Source organism: Nanorana parkeri, unplaced genomic scaffold (assembly GCF_000935625.1).
Source record: "Nanorana parkeri isolate BGI_ZX_2015 unplaced genomic scaffold, ASM93562v1 scaffold1, whole genome shotgun sequence".
NCBI lineage: Eukaryota > Metazoa > Chordata > Amphibia > Anura > Dicroglossidae > Nanorana > Nanorana parkeri.
The window spans coordinates 3,836,435-3,851,860 of NW_017306269.1; the positions used below are offsets into that span (position 1 = coordinate 3,836,435).

General features: G+C 44.0%; 1 protein-coding gene across 1 annotated transcript; it reads right to left on the minus strand.

Moving 5' to 3' along the window:
* Nucleotides 1-762: 762 nt before the first annotated feature.
* LOC108786390 (protein AF-9-like) lies at nucleotides 763-11,714 on the minus strand. The gene is made up of 6 exons (XM_018556053.1): nucleotides 11,609-11,714; nucleotides 9,796-9,948; nucleotides 6,177-6,229; nucleotides 5,036-5,116; nucleotides 1,990-2,082; nucleotides 763-920 (listed from the first exon to the last, which is right to left on the minus strand). Exons 1-6 carry the CDS (start codon nucleotides 11,712-11,714, stop codon nucleotides 870-872), a joined length of 537 nt encoding a protein of 178 aa, XP_018411555.1. The 3' UTR covers nucleotides 763-869.
* Between the last annotated feature and the right edge of the window lie 3,712 nt (nucleotides 11,715-15,426).

The window sequence follows — 15,426 nt, forward strand, 5'->3', positions numbered from 1 at the left end:
TCAGCTTTAAGTTTGCTCAGTACTGGCAGTCAGCACAGTATCAACTTTTTTTTAATCCTCTGGATGCACAAATTGTCAGCCTCTCAGATTTCGAGGGAGTGTCAAGATTGCAATTTCCCAAGGGTTCTTTTGAGAACATTTCCAGGGCCCCATAACAACAAAAATGTATAATTGGGGACACAACCTTAAACATAAAACAGAAACAACAAAAAAACAAACAGCTGGAACCCCATTTGTTGTCAGAATTTCCAGTCCTGTAATTATTACAAGAGCTGGAGCTCTGTGAATGGAGATGTGTCTAGCCCTAGCAGAGCAGCAATCACATCTGATATCCAGCTTCTACAGGAAGAATATATAGTGCTCAACAGGAAGAGCAGCAAGCTTCTTTATCAGACAGTCCTTCTTGCTGCAGCCAGCAGCACAGAACATAGTTGTGTACTGATGAGTACATTGCCAGAGGCTCGAGCCTGCGGCTAGCCATACACTTGCAGATTTCAGCCTTAACAATGTACAAATCACTTGATTCCCCCTGAACAGCGTGGATGGAGAATCTCCCCTGCTGGGTATTGGCCTGAACATTGACTCTTTATGACTGGATGCAGTCTCTGTTTGGAGACAATTTCCCACCAGGCTCCTTTGATTTTTCAGTTGAAGTTCATGGAGACGGGTGGTGCAGACCAGCTCGGATTTTTCTGCTGAATCACCAAAGATCGAGCCGTGTACGTCTAGCCTTCACGGGCCTTATTATCCAGGACAAGTGTTTTCAGCATTGCATTCTCTATGAAATGTCAGGCAATGTTAGAATAGAAGAAGTTGATAGATTGCACCATGAGGTCTACTGTCCCACATACACAGGTTGGATCATTCGGTCACATGGACGAATTGAGGAATTCCAACAGTTCTGCTCGATTCCTGTCTCTCTGAGGAAATAGAAGAAAAGGTTCAGTGTTACCATAGACATCCTTTAGGTGTAGTACAAATGTAGTGGACCCGTCACATAACCCCAGACACACCCTAGAATGCTTTTATTATTTATTGCAAAGTAAACTGTCTTGGGGGCGGATCACAGAAAACCACCCACCTACTGGTGCCAACCGGACCCACACTGCGCCCCAATTCCCCACTTGCAGATACCGAGTTTCTTAGGAGCTGATATTTGCATATGGGCCGACTTCCATCTAAAGGTGCCAGTTACCAAACTGTTGGCAGAAAAAAAAATACTGCATTCTACATCCATCTAACATGGTTAGTCTTTTCCTGGTTCTTAGAGCCAGGCCCCTGATGGCAAGCGCCAGATCCTCTCTCCTCCAAAGCTAATGTCTCCAGGGATATGTGGCAAAGACATCTCTGGAGGCTGCAGGGGCAGGAATATACTGTATGTCATTCTCTCTTAGGTGAGAAAGAAGGCGAGGGGCGGGCGTGACTGGAAACGTCTGCTTTTTTTTAGATTGTGCAGGGGGAGGAATACAGTAGTGCAAAGTGTAATGTTGATGTGAAGGTTTGCTTAAATACAGCCAGAGACACCAAGCAACATTGCAGAAATATGTTGAGACCTATCAGCACAGACCCTGGCCAGTGTAAACTTTGCTTTGTTTGCATTGAGCCTGTTTACAGTCCGCAATGTACAGAGTAACACATTTGCAGACCAGGGTTGCAAACAAAAGGAAGACCTCTTCTCCACACTCATTTGGAACACAAAATGCAAGCCCAGGAACAGACAGACAGAAACCCTTGCAACCCTCTAGTGTAGATCCAGCAGGGACATCCTAGATCCATCTAAACTAAGCTTCTGAGCAGCAGCAGGGGTATAGCCACCAGAAAGTGCTTCCCCTTTGTATTTACAGTTCAACCTCCTGTAGCTGGAACTACACTCACACACTTTAAATAACACAGTCCGGTGTCTTCCAGTGAACACCGGAAGAAAAAATAAATGACTGCAAGGGTAGAAGAAAAAGGTGCAGCACACTTTCATGAATTGGGGTCATTTACCTCTTTGTCCTCTTTGCTCTTTTTCACTTTCATTTTAATTTTCTTCCCTGTTATCATACTGTAGTTCTCATTCTTCTTCTTCTCCTTAAGGTACTGTAAGATACACCAATAACATACAGATCAGCTAACAGAACCGCAGGGTTTCTGGTTCTCTAGGACACAAGAACTGCAGCACTGGAAGTGAAAGTAAAACATGATGAGGTGCTTAATGTTAATCCGCTCACAATGGGATTCCCTTTAGTCTTTATTAGCCTACATGGAATTGTCCTGTTAACATGACCCCTAACCCGTTGTGACCTAGTTACATAAGCAGATCATATCTCATATTGTATCATTGGAAATCTCTGATTATCTTCCTAGCATCCAATCTCCAGCTAAAAAGTCAGCAAGGCTGTATTTAGACATCGTGATACCCACTAGGGATGCACCAATACCGGTATTTTGGTACCGATAAATTTTTTTCGGTACTCGCCGATACCAATTACTGAGTAACGGAAGTCCCATTCAGGAAGCCAGGTGGCGTGTAATGACTCGCCACCTGGCTTCCTGATTAGCCGGGAAGCCGTGCAGCGTGTAAAGACTCGCCACCCGGCTTCCCGATTGACAAGAAAGTCCCCTCTTACCTTAGTATGTGCAACCTGTCATGCAATTATTTTAGGTAAACTGAATGCTAAAATGCACTACTGGAGGCAGCATAGGGTCTGCTTAAAGGGTTATTAAACCCTCGCGTGTTTTTGCACATATTATTAAAAGGGTTTAAACTTACCTTGTGTCTTCGACGCGTGCTCCCATCCGAACTTCTGAAGAATCTCGAGTGCAGGGCTGGATTTCCCACAAGGCCAACCAAGATGGGCCTTGGGGCAGCATGGGTGTGGAATTCCTAACTCTTGACGCCCGGGACATGCAGTTCCAGGCGCTGGGCGGTTAGTTGTTTTCTACATTTATCACAGCTTTGGGCAAGCAGGGCTAAATGTACAGCAGGGAAGCCTCCTGTTTTGTACAAGTGATCTCAGCGATGTCGCCGAGATCACTTGTATGCAGCCTGCATACAGGGGGCGCATTGAGGAAACTGGCATTGGGGCAGCAGAGAGAGTAAATCCAGCCCTGCTCGGGCGGCCGCAAAGGATCTTGGGGCGGGCGCATGCGCACTTCAGATGTTCGGCCGGGAGACGAGGAGAGACACAAGGCAAGTCTATGGAGCAGCGTGCACCCGCACAGACTCTGTGGGACGAAGAGGAGTCAGCGCTGGATCGGAGACCCGCACCAGCGCTGGAGAAGATGATCAGATTAAGAGACATCATTTAAGGTAAGTCCCTACAGCAGGATTGGGAAGGGGGGAAAAAGGTTTGACTTTAATGTCACTTTAATGTATTGTTACTTCTTCAACTAAAGACACTGCGCGATCTCTAATATTATAAAACTCTAAGTGCATATACTTAGTGACAATTATACAACATGTTCACTCCAACTTATATATAGTCCATATAAAAATGTTCCCAACCTGATATGATGAAAAATAAATGTGATGAAATCCTTAGCGAGTGTGCTAGTGTTTGTGCACCTGAACGTGGATCACTGGTGATCAATTGAGGAGGAATTGAAGCACAGAAGTCACGAGTGATTGTAGAACTTTATATGCAATGATTATTTGACTCACTGATGTAATACAAAGAAAGTGAACACAAGGATTTCATCATATTTATTTTTGATCATATCATTTTAGGGAACATATAAGTTGGAGTGAACATTTTGTATAATTGTCACTAAGTATATGCACTTAGAGTTTTATATTAGAGATCGCGCAGTGTCTTTAGTTTAATATAATGTGGGAGAAGTTTAAATAGCTTCTCTCTATCTCTGCAGCTGTCAATAGGGTGTTATTGAGGATTTTGGGGTAGAGCACTATAGCGCGGATAATCATTTGTTTTGTTACTTCTTCAACTGCACAAACCACCAACTGAGAGGAAGTAGAGCTGATTTGAGGTATCTTGAACAATAAAAGGGTCTTCTGACTCCTATCAACACCCCATGCACTTGTCTCCCTGAAAGATCACTCTTATAGTTCTACAGTAGTTCTATAATCTAGGTCATTTCATACAGCAGCACTGTCCTGATCCTACCCATTCAAAATTAGGGCTGCGGAAATTAACGATTAATTCCTCGATTAATCGTTAACATTTTTGATCGTTTAAAATGCTTTTGATCGCTAATGAAAAAACTTACCTCTCCGCTGGCTTCCGGGAGTCCGGTCGGAGATCCAGTGACGTCACGGACATCGACGTCACCGGACTACTCCCCCCTTCCCCAAGTGGCTCCGTCGGCTAACGAAGGGAAGAGGAGTCCGGTGACGGCCAACGAAGGGAAGGGGGAGGAGTCCGGTGACGTTGATGTCCGTGACGTCACCTGACTTCTCCCCCCTTCCCTTCGTTAGCCGAAGGAGCCACTTAGGCCGGTGAGTTTGCCCAAGAAACTTGTTCTGCCCTATCATTTTTTAAATAGGTTATACTTACATGTAAAGGGAACATCACTGTGCAGCCTGCCAATTGACATTGAATCTTTCTTCTACAATCTTCCCAGCTGGTCAGTGTGTCCACAAGTGTGGAACAAACTCCAAGGCATTGGCCTATACACATACAGCACAGCAATGAAGTAATAAAATGAACTAGGATCACACTAATCCAGCACGTTATTATTCTGTGTTGCCCCACTCAAGCGGCGGCCATATTGAGTGGGGCACGTGAGATTAATAACGTGCTGGATTAGTGTGATCCTAGTTCATTTTATTACTTCATTGCTGTGCTGTATGTGTATAGGCCAATGTAGTTGGATCTGTATGCGTGTTATAATGAATCAAAATTAATCGATTAAAAAAAAATTCGATTAATCGAACACGAAAATTTTAATCATAATCAGCCCTAATTCAAATGTTTAACTACATAAAAAAATTGTCACTATCTTGGGAAGCTAGTGTGTTGCAGGGACACTAAATAATGTTATCTCTTCCCCTAAACTGACATCTATACAGGTGGATGGATGGAGGATGCACCTTGGATATCTGCACAGGTCTGGATTCCTCTTGTTTCTTCTTCTTCTTCTTTTTCTTTACTTTGCTGTCTTTTTTTCTTTTCTACAGACAAAATGGATTGTTACCAATCTCCCTTTAAACAGAAACAATTATAGGATTTCCCAGGATCATTTGGAATGATCACTGTAAAGTTTATCCAAAACAAAGATATCAGCTGATTCTTTGTATTTTCAAAATGTTTAGTTGCTGTGTCATATTTTTTTTACAGAGAACTATAGCCAAACCTTGGCTTTTACTATTGTTCTGTTCTGGGTCACAGGAAGAGATTTACTAATGTCCTCCTGTGACCCAAAGTCAGCATACAGTGGGCTACTGCTCACTCTATTCTAACAGGGCAGAGCCGCACTGCAGCCGGGAAAGATCTTGACAATATTGTTGGGGATCCACCCCGCTGCCTGATTGTCAGCTGGCTCTGCCTTTCTAGAGCCAAAGCCAGCTGTGCCCCCCCCTTCCCTTTTCTGTCCATCCAATTAGTGCTGGAGGAATAGAGAGAGGATAGGAGAATGCCTGCGGGGTACAGTGACTGACGGTGCAGGGATTGCTGATCGCTCAGTTCCCGAGCTATAGAGCAGCTGTCACACGCCGGCCCAAAAGTATTGGGAAGAGTATACTTTACTTTCCCAACAGTTCTCCTAGAATTTCTAGCAGCTACTTGTATGGTAGACATTAGAAACCTGTCATGATCCTAAACCTTTAAAAACTAGTTTCTACAGTATGCAGACACCAACTTTCTCTAAGTCAGAAATGGTGGACATCCACACTACTACTAGATCTACAAATAGGTAAGGAACATATGCATCGAAAGGGATTTCAGGGACGTCTTCTCTCAACAAGAAAAATTGCAGCTTTTATTCCTTCTAAAGCCAACAATTTGGCAGACATCCGCCCTGTACAGAGGGAGAAATGTATTTGCAGGATTACAGACAGATGTCATTGACTCATCCGGGTATGAGGAACTACATATCTGGTTTTATTTTAGGTAACAAAGGTGCTCTTATTTTTTCTAATAAAGTCTAGTGGAAAATGTACTGAACAGGAAGCCTATCAGGACAAAGATAAGCCATACACTGTGCACTGACACAGAATGGCAGACTGAACTTACCTTCTTGTTTTGTTTCTCTTTAATGGAGTTCTTAGATTTGTGTTTTTTCACATCTAGAAGATTAAGGAAAAGAAAATATATTAGCCAACAACCTGCATGAAATCTAACTGGTACACAAAGGTCAGTAGACGTGATAAAAATTTTTTTACGAATGCATAATTATTATTTTTTGGGGGGAAATCTGACCGGCGTTTAACTTTAATTTCTTTTTTATGCAACATATTTTTATTCGGGTTTTTCAAGTTTTACACAGATAGAAGCAAGGAGAACTAGCAGACAGGTGCAAGCAGTGCAATGTGGCATTTTTATGGCAATAAGGCATTTCGCTCATCTGGCTGGACCAGCACATAGCAGGTACATTACAAAATAACAAAAGAGGAAAACTGCTGCAACTACACACAGAGCTATTGACATACATGTTGGAAGGGTTAATTGGCACCTGTCTAAAATGGCCCTGTATGTATGCAAGCAGTAGATAGATGCAAAAAGTTTTTTTTTTAAAACCAAACGCTTTAAACTTACCTGTGTCTTCGCCGTGTGCTCCCGTCCGAAAATCTGAAAATGCTCGGGCAGCCGCAAAGCATCTTGGGGTGGGGGATGCGCAGTTCGGATTTTCGGCCGGGAGATGAGGAGAGACATAAGGTAAATCTATGGACTTGTGAACCCGCATGCTGACACTGTTGCACAGGAAGTGCCAGCAAGGACAGAGGAGTCAGCGCTGGATCAGAGACCCACAGCAGCGCTGGAGGGACAGATGAAAACGACAGGAAAGAAGAAGATGATCGGATTAAGAAACATCATTTAAGGTAAGTGCTTTAATTAACATTGGGGGAGGGAAAAAAGTTTTTGCCTTTAAAAAAGGAGAACTATGGGGTTAAGGCTAAGTTCTCCTTAGGGTAACGGGAGGACACAAACTAGCGTCCTCCCGTCACCCTAAGCTCAGTATACCGTGAGCTATAGCTTGCGGTATACTGAGACTCCGCAGCTGAAGCGGATCCCGACAATTATGTCTGGATCCGCCCAGCTGCGTGAGTGACAGCTGGCTCTGCCTATCTGGAGGCAGAGCCAGCTGTACCCGCCCCCTCCCCCGTCTGTTCCACCAGTCAGCGCTGGTGGATTGGGGGAGGAGGGAATCCAGCCCCTCCCCTGTCACGGCAGAGAGCTGTGACAGGATCGAGAAGTGAGCGAACGCCGGTATGTGTTCGCTCACTTCCCGATCTACTGAGCCGACCTGTGACAGTCTCATTGTCACAGGTCGGCTAGAACTATGAGGTGAGTGAAAAGCACTCGCCTCATAGTTCTCCTTTAATGTCACTTTAACTTCATGTTAATGAAGTCAAATAACATTCGTTATAGTTTAGTGATTTGAGTCTAATAAGAGCCATTCAGTTCTATATTTAGTTTTAAATACAACATGGGCAGACATGTTCACAATATATGTTAAGCTGTATGGTACAATGAACAAGAAGAAACGGACGTAAGAGGCCCTCTTGTGGTGAAATCATGTAAACCCCAACATACTGTACATGAAACGAAATGCCATGGTGTTGGGGAAAACCCAATGACTAAAATCTAATAGAACCTTTAACATTCTAATGTAATTTGAAAATACATTTTCAATATTTTTTAAATCTACATCTTTCATTAAGATAATATGAATGATCCCACCATGAAGTCCCAAGTTAGGTTATTCCTGTTAGAGCCAACAATGCACTGAACCTATGTTCCAACTGTGCTCCTCTGTGGTCACCTTGTCACATGGGATTCTAAAAGACTACAAGTGGCTATGCTGATACTCATTCTGCATTGGGCATGTTCCACTGTGGTAACAACAAAAAATTCACCCTGAATAAAGACATGCAGCCATCACTGGAGTACATGTAGACAGAAAGAGGCTGCAGGAGATCAGCAGCAATGAGCTGCAACAGAGGATGAAAAAAGCAAATTAGGGCTGCAATTAATGATTATTTTCACAATCGATTAGTTGGCCGATTATTGTTTCGATTAATCGGATTAAAAAAATTAAATCATTACCATCCTTAATTTAAAATAAAATACACAAATGCAGCGTTACAAACATAAAGTTTACAGAATAAAACGGCAAGTACAATTTTTTGCAATTGCACTGCCCTGGAACACACGGCATTGAGGACCTCTAGATCTGTATTTCAAGAGTAAGGATCGTAACTTTCTTTGTTTAAACGCTGTTGCAGATTCCTATCCATTTCTGTTCTGAAGAAAAAGCTGATTATTTCACAGGGGAGCTAGCAGCGCTTCTCATTGGTCAGCATGGTCAAGTGACCACACTGACCGATGAGTGCTCGTAATTTGTGAGTGAAATTCTAAATCCATAGCGCAGGCCTGCACTGGACAGCAGTACGGGTAGTACACCTGTAACGGTGGAGGGGAAGGACCATTCGCTGAAAGGTATATATAGCGGGAGCAGAGTGGGGGGCTAGATTTTAGCAGGTATTTCCATTTTCCCAAATTACTTGGGAAAGTGAGCTTACCCTTTGATGCACATTGTGTGTGTTAGAGAGCGCTGCTGTCGTGTGGCTACTGCAATATGGCACACAGTGGAAGGGGTGCAGCACTCAATGTGCGCAGACGTGCACACACACACAATGCCCATTTGCATGCAGATGACGAGGGCGATGGGGTTGGTTTTAATTTTATGATTGTTTTCACTTAACTTTTTTGCTTGTTAGCCCCTTTGTGATAGCATTTGGAGGTGACAGGTTCTCTTCATGGAGCCTGCCCTCCAATACAGAAGATTGAGCACAGCATTGTGCTTGATCCTCTGTCCAGCCCGGCTTGTGACAGCTGAGACAGGAAGCGCTGTGAGTACGGCACTCCTGTCTCACTGATCACACAGAGCAGATCGGGGAACAGATGTACTCTGGCCCGCTCCCCACTTTCCATCTTGAAGTCATTTGCCATGGTACCAAGGCCCCAGTAGCGTGGGGAACCCCGAAAACCACGGCAGGGATGTGGGGTGGGAACAAGCAGGCTGCTACAAGTGATCTGGGCAGCTTCACTATCTACAAAACGAGCGGTGGCTCCCCTGCTTGCCCGCCCGCAGAAATTCCTATTGCACAGGATGCCAAAAATATACTTTTTTTTATTATTATAGTATTGATAGTAATTAGTATTATAGTGCAGCCTTCTGGAGTTACCCATTAAGGCATTAAAAACTGAAGCTGCATTCATAAGGCATCAAGAAACGTCTTGTTGTCTGCTTTGGAAACCATTGTTTAACCTCTTGCCGTCCGCCCGTAGTAAAAAAACGGACGGACGGCACTGCAGCATCTGCGGGCACGCACGGGCAGAAAAGACCCGCTAAATGCACACACCCGTTACCGGGTGTTTCACATATAGGCGATCGGCGGGTCCATAGCCCAAAAAAAGGGTATAAAATTCATTTCAGTACAGCGTTGTATGACAGAATAAATGTCAGTCAAAGTACCGCAGCGCTGAATACTGAAAAATGGCCTGGATGGGAAGGGGGTTTAACACCGCGGATGTCAACTGGTTAATGTAACGTACATCAGGCACATATAGCTTTCCACAGTTCTAGAATACACCAGAATTAAAGATCAGAGTTTGACCCTGCTAATACCTCTACTGCTGGAGCTGCTTCTACTGCTGGAAGCTGAAGAAGAGCACGAAGAGGATGACGATGATGAACGTGATGAAGACGACGATGAAGAGGAGGAGGAAGACACCGAGGAAGATCTACTTCGACTACGTTTCCTTTTTTTCTTTTCCCGTCCTTAAAGAAAAGAGGGATAAGTTATTTTTTACAACTGCATTAAACACTGTAGGCTACATTCCTCATCCCAGTTATATCATTCCCATGGATTTCTGAGCTTTGCCTCCACATGGCTGCCAATTCTTTGTTCTGCATTCGTCATAATGTAAAGTACAAGAAAACTCAAAGGAAGAATAAGATTACAACTGGTGAAAGGTGCCGAGATCTTATTACTGAAAATTCTGACAGATTCATAAAGTCAGTGGCCAATACCACCTATTGAATGGGATCGACCCAAAAGGATCAGTTTCAGGGGGACTGACCTTGAAAAAATTTCTATATTTACAATAACGTTGAGTTTACTTAGTACCCGGGCTGACAAATGGATGGCATCTCCTTTAATCAATGGCAAAAAGGCAGGACTAGGTCACAGCCCATTTATGAGACTGCTTGCTAATCCGAGGTCTATAGAAGGGGGGGGGGTTGGGATCAAAGTTTTTATAAGTATTAGTTACCCTTTAAAGAATAAATGAACTTATTCATATACAGTAAAATTAGGGATGCACCGATATATCGGTCGCCAAACCATATCAGCCGAAAATGGCACTCTTGGCAAAATGCTGAAAGTGCCATTTTCTTAGCGATACAGCGGTGCATCAATTGTTTCTCTACCTCCCCGCTGGGCGCTGCTCTGTGTCCCAGCGGGGAGGAGAGAAACTGTCACAGGCGGCCGAGCGCTGCGGGAGGAGAGTGCTGTGAGCGGCCAGTGATCGATAAGTGTCTGTAAATAATTGAGGACAGAGTATAGTTACTAACTTACTATATCCTCAATTATGAATGAATGGGAAGTGATCTACATCACTTCCTGTTCATTCATGATTGTTGATATAGTAAACACACTCTGTTCTCATGTTATGAATGAACAGGAACACTCATAGAGGATTCCTGCACATTTAGAACAGAGGCTGCAGAAAAAGAGATTGAGGACTTTGTGTCCTCAATCCCTTTTTCTATTTTAAAAAGGGAAATATCAGAGGTCTGTTTAGACCCCTAATATTTCCCCCAAAGCCACTAAAAGTAAAGTAAAAAATATTTACTAAAAATGAATAAATAAATATAAATTGAAAAAGTGAGAAAAAAAAAACCATTTTCGGTCTGACATTTTTTTTAATTTCAGTTTTGAAATGTTCTTTTCGGTGCACCTCTAAATAAGATCAAATACAATATAACCTATTTTTGTTCTTAAGGTCCTCTGAATATACTAGATCAAAGATCCTTCCCCCTGATAAAGATATCTGTAGACACAAAGCTCTCCCCATGCAATGTATTATGAATAGAGGCATCCTTTTAGATTTGCATGCCAAAACAAACTGCAGCTTTCCCCTCCGCCCTCCCTCTTTGAATATATTCTTATATGGATGATTATTGTATTGTTTTTTAACACTGCAACAATATGAATGCAAACAGCTGTGCGTAGCAAAATCAAGCCACAACGCCATTGTGGGAAGTGCAGGCAATGCAAATTGCACAAAGCATACAAGGCGTTCTGTGATTGGACAAGGGGAGATTGTTACATTCCTACACCCCCTGTCCAATCACAGAATGCATTGTATGCTTTAAATAGTATACGAGATGTTTTCTGAATGGAGGAGCTGAAAGGCAAATGCCCCGCTGTGATCACTGATGGTCAGTTTCACCCCAGGACCTTCAGCGGTGATATCACCACCACAGGCTGCACGTAGGTAACATTTTTCAAGATAGAAGCAGCAGCCACCAGTGGGGCGCATATCATTACAGGCACCTTATTGGTCTCTAGCTATTTCCTCAAGTTTTTGCCCACACTTCAACAGCCAAATCAAAATCTTTTGAGATTACTTGTGCCCTTTTATATGTGCGTCTGTAATTCTAATACCTAAATAATTACCTCGGTCTCCACAAGAGGATGAGGACCTCCTCCTGGATTTATCCCCTTGGCTGTCTGTCATGCCTGTAAAAGAGAACATAGTGAAAAGACTATTTAAGACACATATACACGGCCAACTTAATAGTCCATTTAATGTAAAGTCTATCTACCAGCATAGAGTAGAGTAGGTGTTGCTAGGGGAGGAGCCCTGTTATGCCAAAAAATGCTAGTACATGCCTTTTTGATGCGATTCCATTGAAGTCTACGAGACCTAAAACTCACTTTGTCACACACAAAGCATTTCCAAAAACACACCACAGCACAGATGTGACCGGGAACCATAGGAAATGATGGATTCCTCTTGTCTGGGGTGGACTCATAGATGTGACCGGGAACCATAGGAAATGATGGATTCCTCTTGTCTGGGGTGGACTCATAGATGTGAATGGGAACCATAGGAAATGATGGATTCCTCTTGTCTGGGGTGGACTCATAGATGTGAACGGGGGCTCACTGTTACATGAAAAAGTTACGTTTGGGCATTAACATGGAACTGAAGCCGACAGGGAATTTGAGCAGCTCATGAGCCTGATGAGTGGTAACAGAGCACTTCCTGGTATGTAAAGGGTGTCTAGGCACTGCTGTGCTTACATCCTGACAGTGGTATATCTGCAGTGTGAGATCTCAGGCACTGCTGTGCTTACATCCTGACAGTGGTATATCTGCAGTATGAGATCTCAGGCACTGCTGTGCTTACATCCTGACAGCAGTATATCTGCAGTGTGAGATCTCAGGCTCTGCTGTGCTTACATCCTGACAGCAGTATATCTGCAGTGTGAGATCTCAGGCACTGCTGCTAGTCTCAGGAAACATGGAGTGGGATTTAGTGATGTCACTATTGTGCAGCTCACTGTTCACCTTGCTGGGGGCTCTGACATGAGGAAGTAATGGCCTGCCTCTACCAAAGTGAATTCTTTCAGCAAAACAATCATTAGAGTTTGCAGTCATATCATCGCACCATCACCTTTTCTAGGCCCCATGATCTCCTTTCAACAATTCCAAAAGAAGTCACCAGGTGACATCACTAATAGGCCATGACCTCTGACCTGCGGCTGAAGGGTCAGTCTCAAAAGTATACAAAGTATATCTATATACCACAGGATAAGCTTTCCATACCTAAGCCTGCACAGTGATAATGAATATATACTAAATATTCACAAGCACACCTAAGCCTGGTTCTCTTTAATGATCACAAGAGCTGCCAGGCCATGCTGGGAGTTGTGGTTTCACAGATTTTTCCCCCCCCCCCCCATTACTGACCTATTTCCTTTCACCTCCGAACCATAAGTCACAAACACTACCCAAATTTCACCGCTCAGTCCCGCTTCTCTCCGCCGCCATGACACCGCTCTCCTCACGTCACTTCCGCCATTAACTAGCAGACACACACCGCCATCTTTACCCCTGGCAGACCGGCGGTGAGAAAGCAAATTCGGTGTACCCATGCAGAAATTAACTCATATTGGTTGTAAATGATCACCTGCGAGAGTTGTTTCATATAATAAAAATCTATCTTCTATCTAGCTTCTGCCCCAGCAAAATATGGCGGAGAAACATTTCCGGGGCGGGGCTCTCGGAGTCCGTACGGTGAAGGGCAATAGAAAGCGGCTGGGTCGGTATTCTGCTGTGCCTTCTGGGGGGCACATAGCTGGCAGGACTAAAGGTGGTGCTGTGCTGCTCATGTGAGCTACAGGACAGAGGTGAGTGGTGTGTCTATACTGATGATGGCCGTGACTGCCTGGTAAGGGCAAGCCATGCACGTGTTAGCCTGGCTTCTGGAAATATGGCCGAAATACAGAGACTTCCACGGAATATCTCCTGAAAATACTAGTTGCCTGGCTGCTTTGGTGATCCTCTGGTTTAAAGTGTTCTGAGTTGATGACCCAGAAAAAAAAATGCAGATTTGTAAAGTCCAGATCTTCTAATCTGCATATTCCATGTCAGTGATGTGGTGTAGTGAAGCTGTGGGATCAGCATGGCAGCCGGGAGTCCAGTATTATCACAAGGCAGCATTGACAGCCCCACACCTTCATAGCTTCCCTGTAAAGCAATCATGCAGACTGCCACTAACCTGTGTCCCTTAAAATGCCAGGTCCCAGGCTGTTATGCTCGTTCTGGACTTTAATTTGAGTCACTGACTTGACAGAGGTTTGTAAATAAGAGATTCAATCCATTAATAATTTCCTGTAAATATTTGTATTTTCAGCTGTGAGAGCTGCATTATAGTAGCAGCCAGGCACATAGCAGTTTCAGAAGGGGGTCAGCCTTAGTAACACCCTCATGTTCCTCATGCCGGCCTTGCTTCAATATCTCGTATGCAGCCAGGAGCTGAAGGAAACACCCAGTACTTCCGGGTATGGGGATCATGTGATGGCACTGTGCCAATCAGTGCTGTTATACAGGGAGGCCAATACCCTGGGGGAGCTATGACTCCGGAGACTTGTACCCCACGCAGGACTTTCCTCTGATGGCTGAATGGAACCGTGGGGGGGAAGGACAACAAAGGAGAGTGTGTTCCGCTGGGAAGGGGGGCACTAATCCTTTTGTTGCCATAGCTGTTGATCATTCTTGATTAGCACCTCCCCCTTGGCCATGGAATGACAGTGGTGAACCTGGAAGTGATGAACACCTACACAGCAGGGACAATCCGCCAACGGATATGCATTACTTTGTTTCACTACAGTGGATTCCCATGCATTACACCCTCATTGCAACACTCTTCTGTAAAAAAAAAATAAATGTCAGTTTTGACATTTCAATAAAGTTGTAACAAAAAAAAACCCAGAGTGTAATGTGTTGTAATCGGCAGTGATTACTTCTGAGCTCACACCAGTGGTCATGGTAAGACATGGCTGCTTGTGTGAATGAGCGCTCAGGGACATTGGGCATGCTATACACACTAACAAAAAGCATCATCTAAATACTTAAAGGAGAACTATGGGGTCAGAGTTTTTCCCCAGAGTTCTCCTTAGGGTAACGGGAGGACACAAACTAGCGTCCTCCCGCCACCCTAGGGAAAGGGATGTGCATAGTACATCCAGCCAGGCCCACCCCCCTGCAGCTTTCCCGTGACACTTACTGGCAATTCCCAGCTCCAGCTATTACCAGTGACACTATGCAACTCGTGGTGTTGCTCAGCCCCTCTAATGCTAAAGCATGACTGGATGCTACATGACATGCTGTCAAGGATGCATGTGACAACAGGGGGAGGGGGGTGACTGACACTTTATAAGTGAAATTTATTATCAAATGTCATCTTGTAATGCCACATAATTGCCACTAAATGTAGTTGAGCACATGAAAGAAATCCTTATTTTCTTGTAATACTGAATTGTGACCACTAGATGGAGCTGAGGAGCTCAGGAAATCCTTATTTTCTTGTAATACTGAATTGCGACCACTAGATGGAGATGAGGAGCTCAGGAAATCCTTATTTCCTTGTAATACTGAATTGCGACCACTAGATGGAGCTGAGGAGCACAGGAAATCATTATTTCCTTGTAATACTGAATTGCGACCACTAGATGGAGCACAGG

Coding starts and splice junctions, on each gene's coding strand:
- LOC108786390 (XM_018556053.1), bottom strand. CDS start 11,714: ATGCGCCCCACTGGTGGCTGCTGCTTCTATCTTGAAAAATGTTACCTA. Junction 5,117..6,176: donor AAGAGAAACAAAACAAGAAG/GTAAGTTCAGTC, acceptor TTTTGTCTGTAG/AAAAGAAAAAAAGACAGCAA. Junction 921..1,989: donor AGAGCAAAGAGGACAAAGAG/GTAAATGACCCC, acceptor CTATTTCCTCAG/AGAGACAGGAATCGAGCAGA.